General features: G+C 42.1%; 5 protein-coding genes across 11 annotated transcripts in view; 3 read left to right on the forward strand and 2 right to left on the reverse strand.

Annotated features, from left to right (window-relative positions):
• The first annotated feature begins 2,221 nt into the window (after nt 1-2,221).
• LOC118405641 lies at nt 2,222-7,958 on the forward strand. Its single transcript, XM_035805210.1, has 5 exons — nt 2,222-2,850; nt 3,207-3,365; nt 3,822-5,576; nt 5,995-6,153; nt 6,540-7,958. The coding sequence occupies exons 1-3, from the start codon at nt 2,626-2,628 to the stop codon at nt 4,500-4,502; spliced, it is 1,065 nt and encodes a 354-aa protein (XP_035661103.1). The 5' UTR covers nt 2,222-2,625; the 3' UTR covers nt 4,503-5,576; nt 5,995-6,153; nt 6,540-7,958.
• Nucleotides 7,959-8,280: 322 nt separating this feature from the next.
• Nucleotides 8,281-11,539, reverse strand: LOC118405642 (60S ribosomal protein L15-like). Of its 2 annotated transcripts, none has more exons than XM_035805212.1 (5): nt 11,454-11,539; nt 10,537-10,715; nt 9,790-9,926; nt 9,161-9,271; nt 8,281-8,548 (listed from the first exon to the last, which is right to left on the reverse strand). In XM_035805212.1, exons 2-5 carry the CDS (start codon nt 10,706-10,708, stop codon nt 8,354-8,356), a joined length of 615 nt encoding a protein of 204 aa, XP_035661105.1. In that variant the 5' UTR covers nt 10,709-10,715; nt 11,454-11,539; the 3' UTR covers nt 8,281-8,353. The 2 variants fall into 2 exon arrangements, with proteins under 2 accessions (XP_035661105.1, XP_035661106.1); XM_035805213.1 differs by having other exon boundaries at nt 11,264-11,462.
• Nucleotides 11,540-11,623: 84 nt separating this feature from the next.
• LOC118405640 (molybdate-anion transporter-like) lies at nt 11,624-15,797 on the forward strand. Of its 2 annotated transcripts, none has more exons than XM_035805208.1 (2): nt 11,624-11,748; nt 12,441-15,797. In XM_035805208.1, exon 2 carries the CDS (start codon nt 12,487-12,489, stop codon nt 13,912-13,914), a length of 1,428 nt encoding a protein of 475 aa, XP_035661101.1. In that variant the 5' UTR covers nt 11,624-11,748; nt 12,441-12,486; the 3' UTR covers nt 13,915-15,797. The 2 variants fall into 2 exon arrangements, with proteins under 2 accessions (XP_035661101.1, XP_035661102.1); XM_035805209.1 differs by lacking the exon at nt 11,624-11,748 and adding an exon at nt 11,777-11,929.
• A 484-nt stretch (nt 15,798-16,281) lies between these two features.
• Nucleotides 16,282-20,385, forward strand: LOC118405370 (kelch-like protein 13). The gene is made up of 4 exons (XM_035804840.1): nt 16,282-16,601; nt 17,248-18,193; nt 18,607-18,754; nt 19,165-20,385. The coding sequence occupies exons 1-4, from the start codon at nt 16,579-16,581 to the stop codon at nt 19,815-19,817; spliced, it is 1,770 nt and encodes a 589-aa protein (XP_035660733.1). The 5' UTR covers nt 16,282-16,578; the 3' UTR covers nt 19,818-20,385.
• A 125-nt stretch (nt 20,386-20,510) lies between these two features.
• LOC118405372 (TLC domain-containing protein 4-B-like) overlaps nt 20,511-21,093 on the reverse strand; it is a 10,046-nt gene continuing 9,463 nt past the window's right edge. For all 5 annotated transcript variants that reach the window (XM_035804845.1, XM_035804847.1, XM_035804843.1 and 2 more), the window contains one exon: nt 20,511-21,079. In XM_035804845.1, the coding sequence (XP_035660738.1) occupies nt 20,812-21,079 (268 nt within the window). In that variant the 3' untranslated portion in view covers nt 20,511-20,811. The remainder of the gene's footprint in view (nt 21,080-21,093) is intronic.

Consider the following 21,093-nt stretch of genomic DNA (forward strand, 5'->3'; position numbering starts at 1 on the left):
CGATATTGTTATTGTCAGTGTTAAGACATAAAACCAAAATGGAAAGTTTTTCTGAAAGCTTTGAACAGGAAGCCGACATAAATAAATCATATGATTTGTACATTTTCTCTCTTTGTACAAGTAAATGATATTTATCATTAAGGGTGTGCACTGATCCAACACTTTCCGCGACAGCCCCCTGTCCAATGTGATATATTAAACGGGACTAAAAGGCGGGATACAATGGCTAGTGTTGCGAGAGCCTTCGCGAATGAAAAGCTATTGTAAGCACTCCCGGTCCGGCGCGAGGGATAATACTCCTAATGAATGGGAATAATTGTACTGTGACAAGAAGGTAAGCACGCCGTTCCCGCTAGCGGAGGCACCCCCGCCGGAAATGGGCTGCTCTACCACGATGTAATGGGCAAGTGAAGGTAGGTACACTCCAAGCAGAGGTTAGACTGTTTTTTATACGTTTTTAGGGGTTTTCGCGAGACATCAACAAAACGGTACATAATAGAAAGCCCGATAAAAAACCGGCTAAAACGTAAAAAAAAAAGCCGGAGCCTAACCTCTACTTGGAGAGCAGGGTGAAGGTATGCTCTTACAGGCAGATGGTAGGAGGTAATGTCGCACCGTTCGCTAGTTATTTTGGAATACATGTACAGCTCTCCCAAACTATGGTTGTCTTTCGAAAAAGATAGGGAGTGACTTATCACTTAGGGGTAAACAATAGTAAATTGGAAATTTCTAGATAATGATTAAAAGATGGACATTTGTGCCATTTGTGTAAGTCCATGGGACAGTTCTAAATAAGAAATTGGTAGTAGAATAGGTGGACGGATCGATAGAGCGACGAAGGGAGGAATGATAAAAATATAGAATTTTTGTAAAAACAAATAGAGAGGTTATGGCAAGGTTACCATACAGGTTGGAAAGCATTGACCAATAATGAAGGGATTGACCAATAATCGGTGGGGAGGAGGAGAGTTGGATGTATGCATGCAACATGTATGCATCTTCCCGTTTTGTGAATGTCAAATTGATAGTGTAAACATTTGAAAGTGATATGAATGGGTTGTCTTGAGCCGTGGCACGATGGCTTTGTGGCCAGGGTTGTTGACTCAGTACCTGGAGGTACTGAGTAACTGTGAGTTCGAATTAATCTCTGACAGGTACCGATCAGTCCTGATGTTGAACCATTGGGAAAGACACTTTAAAGGTTACTCTCTTTACATATATGTTGCGTGGGTTTGAAAGTGATATTGAAGCCTGCAATACTGCCGAGATCGCCCGTTTAAAGCCACTTTCCGTCCAGTCGACGATCATACCGTGTCACGACTCCTGTTCCAGAAGCTGGCACTACATTTACTACGTACGTGTCACGCCTGAAAAATTATGGCACGAAACGGTCATCGATGTCAGAACTCGTCAACTCAAGGACAGGCAACGCTGTTCCCCTGTGTGATGTTATAAATTTGACGAGAGCCAATGGGGATTTTTTTTCTCTCAACGACATTTCGTATCTACCAAATTGGTATTTATTGTTGAGTTACAAATTACTGACACACAAACACAGCAGGGCAAGGGACGGACCGCAAAGGATAGCGATGGATGGTAGAAGTGTTGGCGTCTGTGTTTTTTTCTGTCAGGTCAACTGTAGCAGTAAACCTGGCAGAACGACAGCTGATATCGAACGGCGCACTTTTCTGTATAATATGTGATCAATCAGTCTGCGATTGTCCAGTACTTTTATGGGCGACACCTTACGGTTAGAAGGATAAGTGCACATTCGCAGACTTCCATCAGCGCTGGATTTTTATCTCCATGAAATATGTGAATATAGCGAAGTGTAGATCATGTACATGTGAAGGTCATTTACGTAATCATATTCATAGAGATATGAGGTCTCCGAACTCTTATATGTCTTGCTGGAGCCAGCACGGAAATTCCCCCTCCCGGCATTAAATGATAGCCTTTATTGTACATCCATGTACCATCGGACTAAGCACAGGCATATAGATACAAAAGTTTTAACATATATAATACCTTAGTCCATGTTGAAAATCGCCCCCTCCCCCCAAAAAATGAGATCGAGTCAGCGCTAGAAGTCAGCAAATGAGGCTAAATGCACCGTACCTTTGTGACTACAATTTTGATGCCTTGCACAAATCACACCTTTGACTTGCCACTTAAAATGTTTCACCGGGACATGAAGAAAATTTTACAGTACAAAAAAGAAAGCCCGACAAAAACGCCATAAAATACGTCAAAACAGTCAATACCAAACTTCTACTTGGAGACTAGAAAGTTGCGTACTACTTGTAATACTAGCCATTGTTACCTGTTCCGGTTCAGGTGCCAAAACAGTCCGTCCTAGACGTGCTGTATGACGGTGAGAGGGGCTTATCTCGAAGATCAGAGGTGTTAGTCAGAGAACACCTTTCGTAAGTGATGACCTTTAGCGTAATACAAATGTAATCAAATAAAGGCAAAGTTATCCCTTAAGGTTCGGTAAAGGTGTCCAAACAAAAGGAGAGCTTCACACCATGACATCTCACTGTTTACTAGTTGACTTTCTGACGCACGGATCATGAGTCATGACCCACCTATCTTTAAAAAACACAGGGACCGAAACTATGACGAATGTCACGAAGGGCGTCGGCACAGTTGAAAGGTAGACGGCTAGGAATTTCGAAGGATAAAGATAAAATGGGCAAAGGAAAGCAGGCGCGTTTTGTTGAGTGGAGTTGTAATGAGTTTCTAGCTGTCTTTGTGAACTTTGCAGTACCCAAGCTAAGGACGTTGTACGACATGGCGGGTCTTTCACAGGAGGAAGCTACAAAACGCCTTAAAGCATGTCAAGAAAAGGTGAAACGTTGACATCTTTGAGTACTGGGGAGGGGGATATTTATTGTTTCTAATATTAATCAGGCTACGTTGATTTTTTTTCAAATACAGTTTGTTGATTATGTCATCTAGTAGCTGAGTGGCTTCTAGGCTAGACCTTTCACTTATCCCGGGTGTAAAAATGGGTACCTAAGTTCAGTTCTGGAGTTACTATATTTTAAAAGGCAGTGGAAGGAGGGGAATGGTTTCGGCCTTCCAATACCGCAATCTAGACCCAGTGGATAGACATCCCACTGCCCGCTTTAAAAGGCTGGGAAGACTACCATAATTTTATTGAAGTTTGGTTCTGACGTCAAAACCAACCGCGCCTATTGCAGGTGGTTCGCAGTCTGTGGCACTGGATTCAGCAGGACAAGAAGGTGGACCTCGACAACATCACCGTCCTTAGGGCTCGTCCTGAACTGCGCCGGATTGCTAAACAGCAGCGGTTTGTCTGCCCGCACCCCCTACCGCCTGCTACCTTGCTGCTCAACGAGGTCAGTTCAATGTGGCGACTGTACAAGTTTGAAAATTTATGCACACACACACACACAAACACATAATGCAAAAAAAAAATCAATTGTACATACATAAAGGGGTACTGAAGTCCAGAAGGGAGTGTTAACCTATCTAGATATAACCAACACTAGTATTCCAGTAGTCGTTTTGTATAATGATATTCATCACAGTTCATGCATTGTTACACTCAGTGATTCATATTCCCTATCTTATTTGTACCATGTACTTGTAATTAGCCCATGAGCATGAACTTGCAAATAAAAACTTTCGTTATTTTCAAATGCAGTAGATTATGAATCAAATCAATGAATACATAATCAGTCGACTTTTTGTAGTATTCCACTAGTGATGAATTACGCAACAGGTGTTTGAAAACAATATGGCCCCACATGTTGTGTGTTGTATCGTGAGGTATACCTCTGGTTTCCTTTCAGATTTGTAACCTGGGACTACCAGATGCTGTCATCCTCATATTTTTCCGTGACTTCAATCGCCAGCTCATCCACTGTGATCACAACGGGAAGCTGTTGAAGTACAGCGCTTTCCTGTCCGTGACTCTATGCTGCGTCGAAGAGAAGCATGGAAACAAAGTCCTGAAGAAAACCTGGGGTGGAAGTGTACCTCTCCCTAAACACTTACGAGAAATCTACATCAAGTACGCAGCTCGCTGGTTCTGGCATCCAATCGTATCTCTGCCAGTGCTCATAACTCTCGACCAAACAGAGGAAGGGAAAGGACTGGGTGATGTGGCTGTCGTTCCGATAAACCCACCGACTCTACATTGTCGAGCCTTCCAGTTCCACCTGTCTCCTGAGTCCAAGTGCCCCCGGCCACTGCCAGGTGTGAAGCTGGTTCCTCCCTGTAGTCAGTGCAAGGACATGTTTCCTTCATACAACACCACCACAGACAAGAGCGCTGGGTACGTGAAGTACAAAACAACTCCGCATGGGAACACTACCCATAAATGGTGCCGAGGTAACTGTGCGGAGGTCACGGCCTTTAGCGACATGTTCTACCAGCTGGGACTGAAGTGTCAAGTTCACAACGGCAAGGCCAAGAACATTCTGGCCAAGTACAAGATGGACAAGATGCCGCGAGCGAAATTTGTAAAGTAAACACAAAATCTGCAACATTTTGTTAGAAAACATGACAAAAATGTACATACGGTTTTAAAGTTACTATCAATTGCATTAATTGTTTCATAAAAGATTTATTAGGATATAAGTAATTGTCACAATTTGGCTGAGCATGAAAAATGATGGTTCAGTTTCATGCTAGATTTTTCGTGTTGTATGATATATGGTGAATGTATGCATATAGTTGTTGATGAATAATAATAGATCTAATGCTGAACTTAAAGCCTGCTGGGTTTTAACGTTATCACTAAATCTATAATAGTATAATGTGTAGGACTGGTATCAAGTGTTTAAGGGTCTCAAATTGTCTTCTTTGTAAATTGTATGCAATAATTATCTGTGCTTAATACATGGCTTTGAAGTTTAAACATACGAAATGATTAACTTCCAGAGAAATCTAAATAAAGTATTTACCTCAATATCCTGTCCTTCCTTCATTTAATTGCTACGCCTATACCCTAAAAAATATGATTTTCAAAGAAATCTTTGGGGCTATTCGTATGAACTGAGCTCATACGGACTTGATATACGCATTACTGCGACAGCCCCTACATATTCCATCAAGGAGACTCTGAGACGTTATGTACATTGAAAATGACATAAGCGTAAGGGGATTTTATGAAGCTCAGCTGCGAGGAGTCAGAAGACGTGATTTGAATGAAAGCTACGTAATCCCTAAAGCAATGACGTTCGAAACAAAGGTGAGATCTAAGTCATTAATCCTATGTGTGCTTATTCTCCCTGCGGGTACAGCTTACTGACGCAAAACATAGCCAAACCCAACCTGATAATGGCCATGGAAAAGAGGAAGTTAAACTATGACTCATTCATTAAAATAGGTGTTGGCACAGGTTTCAGGTAAACAAGCGTGTCTGGTTTCAGTAGTTAGAAAAGATGGACGAAGAAAAGCGGGCGCGTTTCGTGGAGTGGAGTTGTAACGTGTTTGTAGACGTCTTTTGGTACTTTGGAGTTCCTAGGCTGTGGACTTTGTACTATGAGAGAGGGCTTTCCTGGGAAGACGCTGCAAGACGCCTGATTAGGTGTCGTGAAAAGGTACTTATTGTACAAGCTTGTCTTAGATATAAATCTCCGCAGACCGTCGTTTTAAACATGGTATATTTTCACGGATTTGCGGTTCAGGTTTTGTGGAACGTTAAAAAGTACAATGTGCATATGGTGATTGTATACTAATCACTGACACATACCAGCTTTTAACTGAGGTTATGTTATAAACTTACATATCTCATGTCCTGCCTTTTGTGACCATCTCAGACCAACCAGTGGTTCCAAGCTAGACTGCCCTGAACAAATCTACTTCATGTATGATATGCGAACTGCAATACTCTAGGCTGCTAGCCTCGAGTCCAGCATTGTCGTGCTTATAGTCGCCCCCGGAATTTAAGACGTTTGATTAATCGAATAATTCGAGTGTATTCATTTTGTGTTATGCCGTTATAACAAACTATTGCAGGTTATGGACAGTCTGTGGCACTGGGTTCAGCAGGACAGACGTGTGAACCTGGACAATATCCACTTCCTCCAGCGCCGCCCTGAACTCCGTCAGCGTGCTACAAGGCAGCGATATGTGTGCCCGCACCCCCTACCGCCTGCCACAATATTGCTCAAAGAGGTCTCTATTTGTTTTAAATATTGCATGCACGCACGCAGACACGCACTAAGGAACGCACACAAACATATACACAAACTCACTCGCACGCTCACAAACATATACATACAGTGACAAGCTCACGCACACACACATATACATACACGAATAAATACACGCACACACAAACACACATAAAATACACGCACAAAACCACACACATATAAGTATATGTATACACACACGCGCGCACACAGATATTTTCGAATTGTCACATGGCATGTCGGACGAATTGCGTCATATAATCACCACCAAGGCGTAAAGCCGCGGACAAGCTTCTTTGAGTGAGTCATAGGTATTTCCTGCTGTCAGAAGGAAATTCTGAATAAATCTTTCTGACTCCATTACAGATCTGTCACCTGGAGCCTCCAGAACACGTCATTCTCGAGTTTTTCCGTGACTTCAACCGCCTTAAGACCGGCAGTGATCAGTACGGGAAGTTGAAGTACAGCGCTTTCCTGACAGTGACTCTGTGTTGCGTGGAAAAGAAGCTGGGAAGCAAAGTCCTGAAGAAAACCTGGGGCGGAAGTGTGCCTCTGCCCAAACACCTGCGGGATATCTATATCAAGTACGCAGCTCGCTGGGTCTGGCATCCAATCGTATCCTTGCCAGTGCTCATAAGTTTTGACCAATCAGAGGAAGGGAAAGGATTGGGTAAGATGAGGGTTGTGCCTGTAAATCCACCCACTCTATCATGCCGAGCCTTTCAATTCCGACCCGAGTCCAACGATCATCTACCAGGAGTGCGGCCTGTCCCTCCTTGTAGTCACTGCAGGGACATGTTTCCCTCACATGACCAACCGGCAGGGGAATCCGACGGTGTCGGGTACGTGCAGTACGCACTTACTCCGCCAGATGACGCCAGTGCCAGTTGGTGCAGAGGAAACTGTGCTGAGATTGCTGCTTTTGGGGAGATGTTCAAAGAGCTGAAACAAAAGTGTCGCGTGCTCAACGGGAACTCAAAGAAGATTCTTGCTAAATACAGGATGGACAAAATGTCTCAAGCAAAACTCGTTTCGTGAGGGACCAGTTTTACACGGTTGACAGTTCATAGAAACTTGAATTTTACCAGAATGTTATGACAAAATTTTTGTTCCCGAGAAAATTCCCTACCTATTTTATGTGAACATTTATTTGTACAGTATTGCAAACTTTTGAATATCCAGTTGACTAACCTGACATGATCATGTTCTGCAGTTTAATTGTTTTCATCAACTAACTGATTTATTCAAGAACCTTTCGAGTACTCTAGGGCAGTGAAAGGTGGTACCCGGTAGATGGCACAGGAATCACGGGTATTTAAAATCAGAACTAATTAGATACTGTCAAGCAAAGTTTAAGCTCAGTTTATGTCCATCAATGGGCAATGATAATGTTTTATGTACTGTAATACATGAATATGGTACATGTATTATCATATGATATGTATCAGCCCAGGAGCAACCACTAGCCCTCTTCTGTAACATTCCTTTGAAGTAACTAGCCACTTCCAACCATAATGTAGAAGAAAGCTTGTACATCATGAAAAATATTATTTTCTTCTATATATATTGGTACATCTAAGGTATCCTGGATATCATCTGATTACAGTACTACCAAGGTTCCTTACACTCGGCTGCCCTGAGATGTTTTTTAGGGCAGTGAGTGTAATCAATCCTGGTAGTAATTGGATGGTGTCTTGGCTACATCTTTGAGGCCAATGACTGTACTCTAAGTAGCCTGTATGTATTATGTGTATTTTAACTGAGGTATCCAATAAATGTACATATCCAATGCCCTGCCTTTTGTGACCATCAATAAGTGTTCCAACCTGGGATGCCCAGTGAATATGACAATTCTACTACCTGTATGATATTCTAACTTCAATACTCTAGGCTACAGCATCAAGGATGCATTTACGATTTACCAGGTGTGGATATGTTTTTCACGAGAGGAAAAGTATATTCCAAGCATTACCATTTCAAGGTTGGTCACAGTTTGTCTCTTCCAGGTTGATGCGACTAACTGTCAGATCATGTCCAAACAATATATTGAAAGAACACACATATGAAAGACAAATAAAACAACAACAAAAAAGACTTCACAAATCAGTTCTGTAGGAAGGTGCTTCTTTAATAGTTCACCCAAAATGTTACAGATAATACAATCTGGTTGGTGTTCAATTCTAGCGGTATCGGCGGAGCGACAGGGTGTTGCGCCGCTTCCAGGACGCCCTCCAGGATCCGCCCTTCGTCTTGTGGTGCAGGTGACCCTTGCCCAGGCCGCGGGAGCTCTTGCCGGCCGACGTCAGACCGCGTAGCTCGCGGTGCTTCATGACCGGCTTGCAGATCCATTGTACTTCTGGGTCGTGACGCACAGCCTGGGGAGGGGACAGACAAAAGTGCACTGGTCAATATAAACTCCATACAGAGCAAAGATGGCTATTCATTCGTTCAGACCCTTATAGTGCCTACAGCAGCAAGTTTCCTTACTAATTCAGCAGGGTACTGGTCTTTTCGCGGTGGTTTTTAGTTCGCAGTGAAGCTAACCACTGCAAAAGTTACTGCATTTACAGTATATCTTCACAGGGAGGGGTTGCTAGCCCTTCCCCTTTAATGTGCTCGAGGCACCACCTTGAAGACGGGACCCCCACTTTACATCCCTTCAGAAAGACTGGTGCAGTCCCAACCAAGAGGTCCTAACCCTGGGAACCAACTTATTGAGAACAAACTCAACTGTGAGACTGCTACCAGTTGAGCCACAGGGATATCCCAGCAAAATGACAAGAAATTACTTTTAATAGCGTAAGGATACACACATTGATCAAAGACTTTTTATGTAAAAGCTCACAAAAATCTATTAACTATTCTACTAACCTGATGAAACTATTAGTGGATATGCATTGATGTCCATGTGATTTTGGTGAAATGTTATGATACAGACTATTCAATCTATATTGTACAGTTTAGGATATGGAAGCCATGTTACTTACCTTATGGAATGGATCCACCAAGATGACCTCAAAGAATTTATAGGTTGAGTCCTGGCCCACCCAGTAGCTGTTCATCACACGCAGGGCACCACAGGCACGGCCAACTCTCTCCTACACAGGTACACAAGAAAAACAAACATGCTTCAGTATGACAAGTTGAAATGACTTTTACTTTCTGAAATTGCTCTTTCTGATTGCTATTTTTTAATTCCGAACATGGGAATGCCATTTTTCAATTCAGTAACCAGATTCAAACCTGGTTAACAACATTTGAGAGAGAAGACATAATACACTGACAGTGTAGTAAAGAGGTCTGAGTACAGCAGCAGGTGTCAGATTTGGATTGGCTTGAGTAGACAAGCTTCTGCATTTGTCGATAAGATGGGGAAAGAATATGGGTTCATCATTCACCTTTTGCTGCTGGTACACAGAGAAGGGATAGCGCATCCGATGAGAGGAACAGACAAACAAGCATCCAACCGAAATAACTTTGTAACCATAAAAACGACAGTTGCTTCAGGCCATTTGAGGTAGGAAAGAGACTATGGATAAATCTTACAAAATAAGACATCCCTCTGAACTTCAGTCTTTCTTTAAATAAGTGTTTGAGCGATTAAAATCTGACTTACCTCAGCGACAGATCGTAGATTCCTGGCAAACTTCATCTGGTTGACACCCTGGTGGACAGGCTTTCCGTACGTGGCACCCTTGGGCACGGGCTTCTTGCGGCCACCACGGCGGAGACGTATGCGATAGATCACATACCCTGCAACAGACGAGTTACATGCAGAAAGTTATATATTGTCAAGCTAGCCATCTAATATTCCCTCAACTGATATATACAAATACCCACAAATAATTTCACCCTATTCAACAGCACATTGCTTCAAGCACTCCACAGTAGAGAAAACTCTGAAGAGTTTGAAACATACAATCATTCCTCCAGACAAAAATTACAGACTTTTTGATCACAGAGGTGATATCTACTAGATATCACCCTTGTGATAAAAAGTGATCAAAAAATCTGTAGACTACAGCAGCACTACACCCTGGATGGTTTGCCCAAACACAAATGAGGGGTGTTATCCAGTACAAGAACAAGATCTAGGCATATTTCACTTGAACACAAGAGACGCAAACTCGACAGGAAGCATTTGTGGCCATGACACTGTCTTCATTGATTGTACGCCCTGTCAAGGATCCAACTACATATGATGCGTTGGTCAAATGTGACAGCCTGAGACTCAGCAAAACACGTCTGGACATTATGTATAAAGCATGGTCAGGACAAGAATTGTTTACAAATATGAGACTTCCATGGTTGACCTGAGCACGTGCAGTTGGATACGTAAAAAGGCTGTGTTTTACGACATTACCTTGCTTTGCCTTATATCCCAGTCTGTGGGCCTTCTCTGGCCGTGTGGGGCGGGGCGCGCGATGGATGGCAGACAGGTTACGGTACTGCCAGCAGCGGACACGAAGAAGAAACCGCATGACGTCCGACTGCTTCTTCCGCCATAATTCTTGTACATACTTGTACGCACCCATCTTGCAGCTGAAACGATCAAGACGTTTCACATCAATTTTTGTATCTTTACTTGAAGGTACATCTGAAATATCTCTCAGACTTCAACAGACTCAAATAAACTTCTGGCAAGTTATTCTATATTAAAAACAGGCTAACTACAGTGAGCAAATACTGGAAAAGTAAAATTTATAAGTAGTACTAGTAGTAGTAGTAGTCATAACACAATTATTTTGACAACTCATGGACATGAAATTGCAACATTCTGAATCCTACAAAACAATACAGGCATATTCTCAACATTGTATATCCTAAGAAATATTCGACTAGACTGCCACGCTGTAGAAAAGCCCTCCCCAAGTTTAGGGGCTCAAACGCATGGCTGCCATCATCATGGCTCCAAAGTTTAAACCCACTGCATAAACATATCGCCAAAGACCAAAAACAAGGGGTAGCCCATGTAAAGTTCCTGACATACAATTAAAGGCGCAATCTACTACATGTGGGTGCAGAAATTGTTCATAATATCATATTGTTTGTCCATCGTACACGTAAGTCGCACACACGAGCAAGTCTACCTCTAAAAACACTACCGGGACCTCGCCGAAACTTTTGGTCAGATTCTTCACATAACGACAATATTCACGAAACATACACCCCGCAAAACAACAACACATGTTTTATTTCTTAAGTCGACCCATCTTGGGACTTCGATTACGTCTAGAGTTGGCGGATTTCAGAGGATTCGACACCAGTAATCATACCAACCTTTCGCCAAGATGGCGGACAGAAGGAAAGAGAAAGATTTTTTCCCAGCATGCAACATCGCTAGACGTGTTCGCCCTTTTCCGGAAAAACTTACGAACTTTACCGATAGCAACTTAAATAATATCAAGGAGGTTAATGATTTTATTGAGATTTTAATCCATTTCAATGTTTTTAAAAGTGAGTACATATCTGTAGGAAACGTATTTATTTGAAAACATTCCTGTTCAGTCACTAACAAAGAAGCGAAATCCCATCATGCAGTGCTCGCAAAATGGCAGCGCCCACGTCAGAGAAAGTGAGTATTTTACGATTCTTCCATCGTTTTGCGTGATTTACTCCCCTAAAACACGTTAACGACCCCAGATCGCTGTTTTGATCAATAAGGGGGGCTTCTAAGAGTCAATACCGCATGGTTTGCATATAATCGCTGATGTCCAAACCCTTGAAGACCTCATGTAACTCGAACGCACGTACCGGCAACTTGGCTCAGAAAATTTGTTTCAAAACACAATTTGTTATGATGTGGCACCCTTGAAACCGGATCTACCACATAGCTCGCCTTTTGAGTTAGAGAACGCAAGTAGATTTCTAATCGTCAAGGGTAAATTTATCTTACAGCAGAGCGAAAACGGTGCAAAATTGCAGTAAACGCTTCTAACGTGAGAAACAATTCTAAAGTTGAAAACGAAAATACTGGGACCTTATCTCCGATGGGAATGTTGTGATATCGTTGTGCAAGGCATGTATGAGTATGAAGGTGTATCAGCTTTTGTGCGTTATAATGGGCTTTAGATTTTTAAGTAGATACCTACTAGTACACTATCCAAAACCACAACCCAGAAAATGAAACACAAACTAATATTCACAACTTAAAGTGGTGGTTAAATTTTTTAAAACGACACTGTCTTTAAAAATCATGTACAGAATGCAATTTAGTTAGTTCAATTATTCCAGTACATTAAACAAACCCATGTATGTTTTTTCCAGGCCTTCAACATGAGGCTGTGACGAAGACCAAGTTTGCCACTCTGCAATGACAGTGAAGCTGAAACCACAGCTAGCCAACAACATGGAGGGTTTCGTGTGCATCGTGTTCTTCTTCTTATCTGCACTCTGTGTGGGTATGGAGATCATGGCACGTAAGGCCAGGCCACCGGAGGTATCAGCGTCCAACCCCATCTTTCGAAAGTTCCAAACAGACTACTTCAAAGTCTATTTCCTGGCTCTTCTTGCGGACTGGCTACAGGGTCCCTATCTGTACAAACTGTACAGTCACTACGGGTTTGAGGAGTCACAGATCGCAGTTCTGTACGTGTGTGGGTTTGCGTCAAGTGTTATTTTCGGGACAGGGACGGGAGTGCTAGCGGACAGGTACGGAAGGAAAAAGCTGTGCGTGTGCTTCGCTGTGGTGTATTCCATATCGTGTCTAACGAAACTGTCCAGGCACTATGGAGTCCTGATCCTGGGGAGAGTTTTAGGAGGCATTTCCACATCTCTGCTGTTCACCGCATTCGAGTCCTGGTATGTGTACGAACACATAGAGACACACGACTTTCCTCCGGAATGGCTCCCGGTCACGTTCTCGCGAGCGACATTCTGGAACGGAATTCTAGCAATCGGGGCGGGAATCGCAGCCAACATCTTTGCAGGTCTTTTCAACTTCGGACCCGTGGCGCCCTTCATCATGGCAATACCGTTACTTATCGCATCAGGGGTTCTTGTAAGTACAAAGTGGAATGAGAACTACGGCACGCGCCAGATGAGATTCTCCAAGTTGTGCATAGAAGGACTCCGAGAGATCGTCAGAAGCAAGCGGATTCTACTGATCGGTGCTATACAGTCGTTGTTCGAAAGCTGCATGTATATCTTCGTCTTCATCTGGACACCTGTGTTGGATCCGTCGGGACCTCCGCTCGGCGTGATATTCTCCTCTTTCATGATCTGCATCATGATTGGCTCCTCCCTGTTCCACATCCTAACCACGAAACACGCCCGTCTTCAAGCGGTGCACGTCCTCGCCATATCGGTCCTCCTGGCTCTGACATCCATGGTGGCCTGTATCAAATCCACCCATCCCCACCACGAGAATCCGACCGTATCGTTCCTGGCATTCCTTCTGCTGGAGCTGGCGTGTGGAATGTACTTCCCCTGTATGGGATACCTACGGAGCAGGATCATACCAGAGAAAAATCGTGCCAGCGTTATCAACTGGTTCCGCGTACCCTTAAACAGTATCGCGTGTATCGGACTGATGTACCTCCACAACGATGACGTCCTGGGCACACATAAGATATTCATCATATGTTCGTTACTCCTGATGATAGCCATGTTATGTGTGCTTCAGCTTTGTATATTCATAAAAAACGACGACAGTTTAAGAATACAGATAGTAGATACAGACACTTTGAATGGCAACGGTGTTCAAGGAATGGAAAGAGATAGCCTAATGTCTAAGATATAAGAAATGGAGCTGGTTCTCTGGTGGCTATAATATGTATGTATTTTGTTGTAGTGATTAACTGTTTTGTATAGTATGGGGTTGGGGCGAATCCATGTGCAATTTTCTTCCTTAGCCATTTAACATACAATTCTTTTGTACTCTGTATTTCAAATGCTGTATTCCAACTGCAAGCCTACATTATTTCAAATAATAGAATTTTTTATCGGTGAAGGTGTAATTTTTTTCTTGTGCTTAAATTTTTTTTGCTTTGAAGTTAATGCTATACTAGACTTGAATATTCCAATAGATATGTAATGTTTGCATGTGATCTTATGTTATGTGCTGTCACACATTTTACCTTCATTTTATGACATTATAATTTATATGCTCCAAAATACTTACATATGCAATAAACTGTCAAAAGAATGTTTAATTCACGATCATAACATATGCAGGTATAAAAATTGGAACTATGAAATGTGTATTACTATTTATATGACTTATACTGTATAATATGGAATGGCATACGGAGAACCATTTCATATATGTATAATAAGGATGCATAAGATTCTATTACATTTACAATGTGAAATTAAAAAAGTACAGAAACGGTTATCTTGTTAATAAATGGATTCGGTGATGATATACATATTATTTATCATATTTGCTTGTTAAAAGGGAGGCAGTTTATATAATTTAGATATGGTATATACCATTACTAATATGTTTTGCTTGTGTCATGGGCCTGTAGCTTGTATGGGATTCTGCCTTGGGCCTCTGCTATGACCTATAGTTATACAAATGGCACATTTGTGAACACACTACTATTTTCATCTTATTTGTATTTGATAGAATGATCAGTACTTCATAAATTGTTACAGTGGTGAACATTTCTAAACTGGTTAACTTCTATTATCTGTTCGGCCTTTTTTTTTTAAACAAATTGATGATTTTGCTAACCATAGAATTTGATGTCAATGAAATCATAGAAGGCTGACCATGAAGATATCTGTTTTAATCAAACCACTGCCCTTTTGCTTGTAATGCCAAAGCAGTTGTGATTTGGCTTTGCAGAATGAAAGAACTTATGATATCATTTTCACACAGACATATATATTCTGTCTCTTCTATGACATCTATAATGTTTGCTGCAAATGTCACTTCAATTCATTTTGGATTGTCAATTCAAGTCAAAGCCTTTATTTATTCCTTGATGACATGTATATGCTCTATGGGGGAGGGTGAGTAATGCTTAGATTATTTAACCATTTTGACTTTCTTTGATATTCCTTAAAAAACATTGTTTTGACTTCCCTTGCTTGATTTTTTTAGTGCGTTTAATCTTTTATTGAAAACAAAGTACTCATGCAGTATTTGTCGACCATGACAGTTCTATCAAACATGTTGTCGGTTCATAAGACTTTTAAGTATGGTTCTGATAGTGTTGTATTGTACATCAGCGTCTAGGTACATATCCAGGTACTATTAAGTGCTAGCATTTTTCTATAAGGTACTGTACATGCATTTTGTTTTAGCTATTCAAATATTCACTGTTATGCAGATTAGCAAATCATTAATGCTGGGGACCTGTACAATAAGTCTTATTGCTGGCTAGTTGTGTTATTTTCGGTAAACACGCTTCTTTGCCAAGTAAATGATGGTCAGTGTAAAGTTGGAAATACTAGGGATTTTGAAGATCTAATTAATTTATCAAATATCTGTTGAAGTATAAAATTTTGATAAAGTATAATATAATAAGCATGCACTTAAGCAATGAGTTAGTAATTAGATAGTCTGTATCCCAATACCTTTCCATATTTACAATGGCTAATGTCATTAGTATGTTAAGAAGCTAAATTTATTTATACAACAGATGTATGGCTTAAGTCTTCATTTGGAAAAAATGGAAGAAAGAAATTACAGATTTACAGTGTGTGTTTGTGTGAGTGCTTACGTATGTGTGTGTCAGAGAAAAAGAGGCTTAAAAGAAGCATGTTGTTCAAAAGGCATCAAGAGTATTGAAGGCTTGAGATGTCATTCTACTTTCACATGGCAAAAACAAAATAAAAGGTGAAAATGATATGGACATTAGCACAACTTTTTTTTTATAAAACGAAGTAGGCAAGTGGACAAATGCCTTTGCCTATGGCCCTGACATTACATGCATTGTGTGACAGGGGTGAATACATTTACATTGTATAGGATGCAACTCGCAGTCAATCAGAAGATTTGTGTCGAGTTTCTGGAAAGCAAAGAGTACTTTGCTGTTAAGTCATTACATTAGAGTATCAAACACACGCCACCATTTATCTTTCCATGATCTACCGACAGATGCATCAGCTGTAATTTACGCAATACCCAGTAGGCGTCGCTGTTATAATGCCACCCACAACATGGCGGCCGTTGCAGACGACAGTATGACACGGTGACCTGCGATGAGGAAAGCACTTTCACTATAAACGCCCCAAGAACAAGTGATCCTACTGGAAAATAAGAAGCATTCCATCGTGGAAAGAGTCACCAAGACAAAGGCTATAGTAACAAACAGCGCAACGGCGAGCTTTCCGTTGCGTTTTTGACGCCCAGGGATATATTTCTGGGGACTGTTCTGGCATGATGTTGCGTTATATGATAGGCACGCAGGTTATTTTGGGCTCGGTGTTTTGAAGGGCACGGAGTTCATCAATGGACAAGGAAACAAGGAGAAGGTACGAGGAATATCCTTTACTACTTACTTTTCTCTCATTGAGGAAGACAAGTTCAAATTCAATAGTGCACAACATTGAAGCGCACAGGCACTTCGTTACTGAGTGTTAACTTTACTTTGAAAATGTATTATGTAAAAAAAAGTAGCGATATAATAGTAGTGGACACACCCTTACTACGCTTTCATGTACTAGACAGATCAGTATACAATACACCAGGCATGGCAATGCACTGGCACCCGTAGTATAACCGTAGTACATCGCTACTGAAATGTAGTCGTTTAAAAGCGTTACATACATTTGTTACATGTTTATGACATTAAACGGGCCATATGGTTGCCCTTCCCTTTAGTAGTGCACTGGTATGTGCTCGTAATCCATCGAGCCGTCAAAACGATCTGATTCATTGACCCGAAGTTCCTCCTTATGCCACATCAACACCAGCCCCGCCCACCTTCGTCAAAACGTAGAAATGCAAAATAAAACATAAAAATGGAAATATTTCATGGACAACCATATAGATCATTGATCGAACTGAAATTTCCGTATCATTGGTTGTACTGTACTTGTGATGGTCAGCCAGGGTCGGTCTTTTCAACTCTCAAATGCAGTTATATATCGTTAAGATAGGCTTGCCTTTCTTTTACAGTATGTCAGATCGATATTCTCTACTGGCAGCCATGGCCCAAGACGTGGTTGTGTACGTGGAAGACGCCCGCTTCAGGGTCCACAAACAAGTCCTGATGGAGAACAGTGACTACTTCCACTCCATGTTCACTCACTGCTTAATAGAGTCTCAAGAAAACGCCGTGGTTCTCAGAGGACTGGAAGAAGAAATCTTCGAGACGTTGCTCAAGTTCATGTATACCTCTGAGATGTTACTGACTGATCATGAAGACCCGAAAAAATTTACGAAAATTCTTTTCACCGCGACGTATTTACAAATACCCAAAGCTTTACAGCAGTGTGATGATTACTTGCAAAACATTATGAACAGTGAAAATTGTGCAGAAATGGCGGTGATAGCGGGAAACCATGGTCTAACCAAGCTGGAGACCGCCGCCATTGAACTAGTGAGCAAAAACTTCCCCCAAACTATCGAATCCGTCAGTTTTCTATACCTCTTTCCTGTACAAATGATCAAACTACTAGACAACAACTACACATTCACCTGTGCAGAATTGGACATCTTCGAGGCTTACGTGAAGTGGTTTCGATTCAACTTTGAAGAAAGGGCTAAGTTTGTTGGCAAGATTATGTCAAAAATAAGATTTGCCCTCATCAGTTTGAGGCATCTCGAGGAGGATGTCTTCGCGATAGCAGCGGAATTTGCGGATCGTGAGTTTATCCGGATGGTTTTAGAAGCGCGGGATTGGCACACAAAGAAGTTTGAACAGAGCGTGTGTGTGGATATGAACATCACTGCCAGGGTACCCCCTGTTATGACTCTTATTTCTGGTTTGGAAAACGCGAATCATCACGAATCTTCTTTGGCGGTCCAAGTGTGCCGGACGCCGTCGGCGGGTAAACTCCTCTGGGAGCCTGTCACTACTGTGCCGAGGGCGTTTCTGGACGCAGCAGTGGCTTGTGCGGTGGTGAGTTTGACACTTAACATTGAGAGACAAAGGTGGTCTTGTGATTTAATTTCGTTTGTTATTATGTTGCAGTTTTATACTTTACATCCATACACAAAATAAAGCGCTTACTAACAAGCTTTCGGTCAGTCCTCTGATCCTTATCAAGTTGAAATGACCCAAAGCCTATGTCACACATCCAGACCAGAAGTGTGTCGTCAGCAAAGGGTCAAAGGTGCTTGGAAGTTGGTATCGGCCCCCGTCTCGTTATTTTTTTTACTGTTTTTAACGATATATCTCGAACAGCTATAGGTTGATATGAACCTTTCTTATGTGGTTAGGACTTGATTTGTCGCAAACAATTGATTTTGAGCCCATAGTTGGACTTTAATTACTTCCTTAAAAGTTTAAGGTGTTGTCGTCTTATCTTCTAGGTTGAAGATTTCCTGTACGTGGTGGGTTTCCCTGCACATTTCCTGGCCAGTGACTCCCTGGTGAAAGATCACGTGAGTCTGTTCTACAGGTATGACACGCGCCAACACGACTGGCTCCCGCTTAGGAAACCAAGGGTTAAACATGCAGGTAAGGCATCGGTCCTAAGTTAATGTTCACCCTACTGACCAAAGACGACAAGCGTCAGTACACAATGGGGCTATGAGGAAAGGGAGCATGTAGAAAGGGAGAGAGGGAAAGAAAAGAGCGAGAGGGAGAGAGGGGAGGTAGAGAAAGAGGGCGAGAAAGAAAAAGAGAAAACTTTCGGAAAAGGAAGGGAGAGAGAGAGAAATAAAGAGAAAGACTGGAGCAAAAAAGAACTGGAGATTGAACGAAAGAAAGAGAAAGAGAGACAGATGGAGGAAGAAAGAGGCAGAAGGAGATGGAGATATGACAATTACTTATGAATTATACAAGGTTTTCTCTACGATTTTATGAATCTGTATGCTCCATAGAAACTGTAAAGCAACTCTGACGACCTGACACTTCCATCCATCCAGGTATGACCCTGACAGCTATCGGTGACAAGCTGTACGCCTGTGGATCGGCCAGTAACAACATCATGGAGTCCTACTCCATCCGCACAAACAAGTGGTCTGACGCCGCACACCTTCCCCATCACCTGTTCCTACAAGCTGCCGAGACCGTTAGCGGGAAGCTGTACATATCAGGCGGCCTTCACGAAGAAACGGGTCTTAGTCAAGCCAGCTGGGACCTCTTGCGGTTCGACCCAGAAACGGACGAAATTGTCACGTTAGGACCGATGCGCTTTCCGCGTTTCGGGCACTGTTTGGTGGCGGTTGGGAGGAAACTGTACGTGTTCGGAGGCACGACGTTTGATCCTGATATCATCTCCTGGAGGTTTGCGGTGAATTCCGAGTGTTACGATGTTACGGAGGACGTGTGGACAGAGATACCGCCCATACCGTCACCTCGGTCGTTCTTCGGGGCGCTGGCATGCGGGGACCAGATCTATGTGGTCGGGGGGACGCGCGATGGGGTGGGGTTGATGACCGTGCACGTGTACGATGTGAGGAAAAAGACGTGGGAAGGTAGACCGGAGATGCAGAGGAGGCTGTTCTACCCAGGATTGGTGATGCTGCGGCATCCATGCAAGAAAAACAAGAAATGGTGGGACCTCACTCTAACGTAACCATATTTATATCATACGGTATGACGAAGTTGCAACACCTAGCGACAACTAGCTGAAGTGCGATGTTAAAGCAATCATTATTACCCTAAAGAGGTAATCTCCAAGTAGATCCTACGTTGCCATAAGATAGTATCCAAGCTGGCAAAGGAGTATAGCCGGCGAAAGGGTGTCAGACGCATACACTGTCACACACTAACCCAGCTTCACACCTCTGTCAGTTTTTGATACTATCTTATTCTAACGTAAGATCTGCTTGGAGATTACTAAAGAATGTGACAGACGGTACCTGTGAATGTGGTTGTGAATGAAGAATGTTGTACAGTTTGTTGTACAGGTAGCCATTTACCATGGAGATCACCTTATCATGTTATAAACGTGAACAAGAGTAACCAATTTTCAGTTGCGAAGCAAAGCACTTGTACAAACGATCAAGAAAGCGAAACGTTGTAGGATTAGTCGTCATTATTCAGCTTAAGTAGCTAGAATTACAACAAAACACTCCAACATTGGGATATATCGAGGTGTGCAAACAGCTGTGGTTTTATCAAATAAATTTTGCCAGACAAAACTCTCCAAGTCTTCTGTGGTCCTGGTGTAAGAAAACGTATAACTCAAGTCACATAGTCAAAACTCAGGTTTTGACATCAGATATGTATTTCAATGGGTTGACAGATAAAAAAATGACTATGACAATTATCCTTCTTATATTTATTTGATTATCTTCACATTATTTCTTCAAACAATGCAGCATCGTTGTTATCACCAATTTTACTGCAAACATGTGAACGTAACGGTGGAAATAGATTTTCCTAGTCCATGAAATAAATTGTCGTAGAAAAATATCGCTTGCCACAATATACAATAGCTCAGATTAACAAACGATGCAGCACTATTGGGTGTCGAAACTTTCTTTCTTACTGCAAACAAGTGAGAAGAAGCCGAACTTCTAGTTCCTTGCTAGAACAAGAGAAGTGTTACAGAAAAAAAGGCCAGTTTAACCTCGGCTCAATATACGGTAGGCGCCTTTACACATCTTGCTAAACCAGTAGAGATTAAACACAGAGACCACGGGCATACAGCCGAAGATAGTTATGAGTAGTGCGGTGCCGACTGTGTACAGCTCTCCTGTCTCCATCAGTGGAGACAGCTGGAACCACAGAGGAATGGTAGCGAGACGACAGGAGAAAAACACCACCAACATCAGCACTCCGTTCAGCTTGTAGAGAAGCGACGTCTTCTGTCCCAATTCGTACAAGATGATCCTGCGGGTTAGAGA

The sequence above is a fragment of the Branchiostoma floridae genome, chromosome 18, assembly GCF_000003815.2.
Source record: "Branchiostoma floridae strain S238N-H82 chromosome 18, Bfl_VNyyK, whole genome shotgun sequence".
Classification (NCBI taxonomy): domain Eukaryota; kingdom Metazoa; phylum Chordata; class Leptocardii; order Amphioxiformes; family Branchiostomatidae; genus Branchiostoma; species Branchiostoma floridae.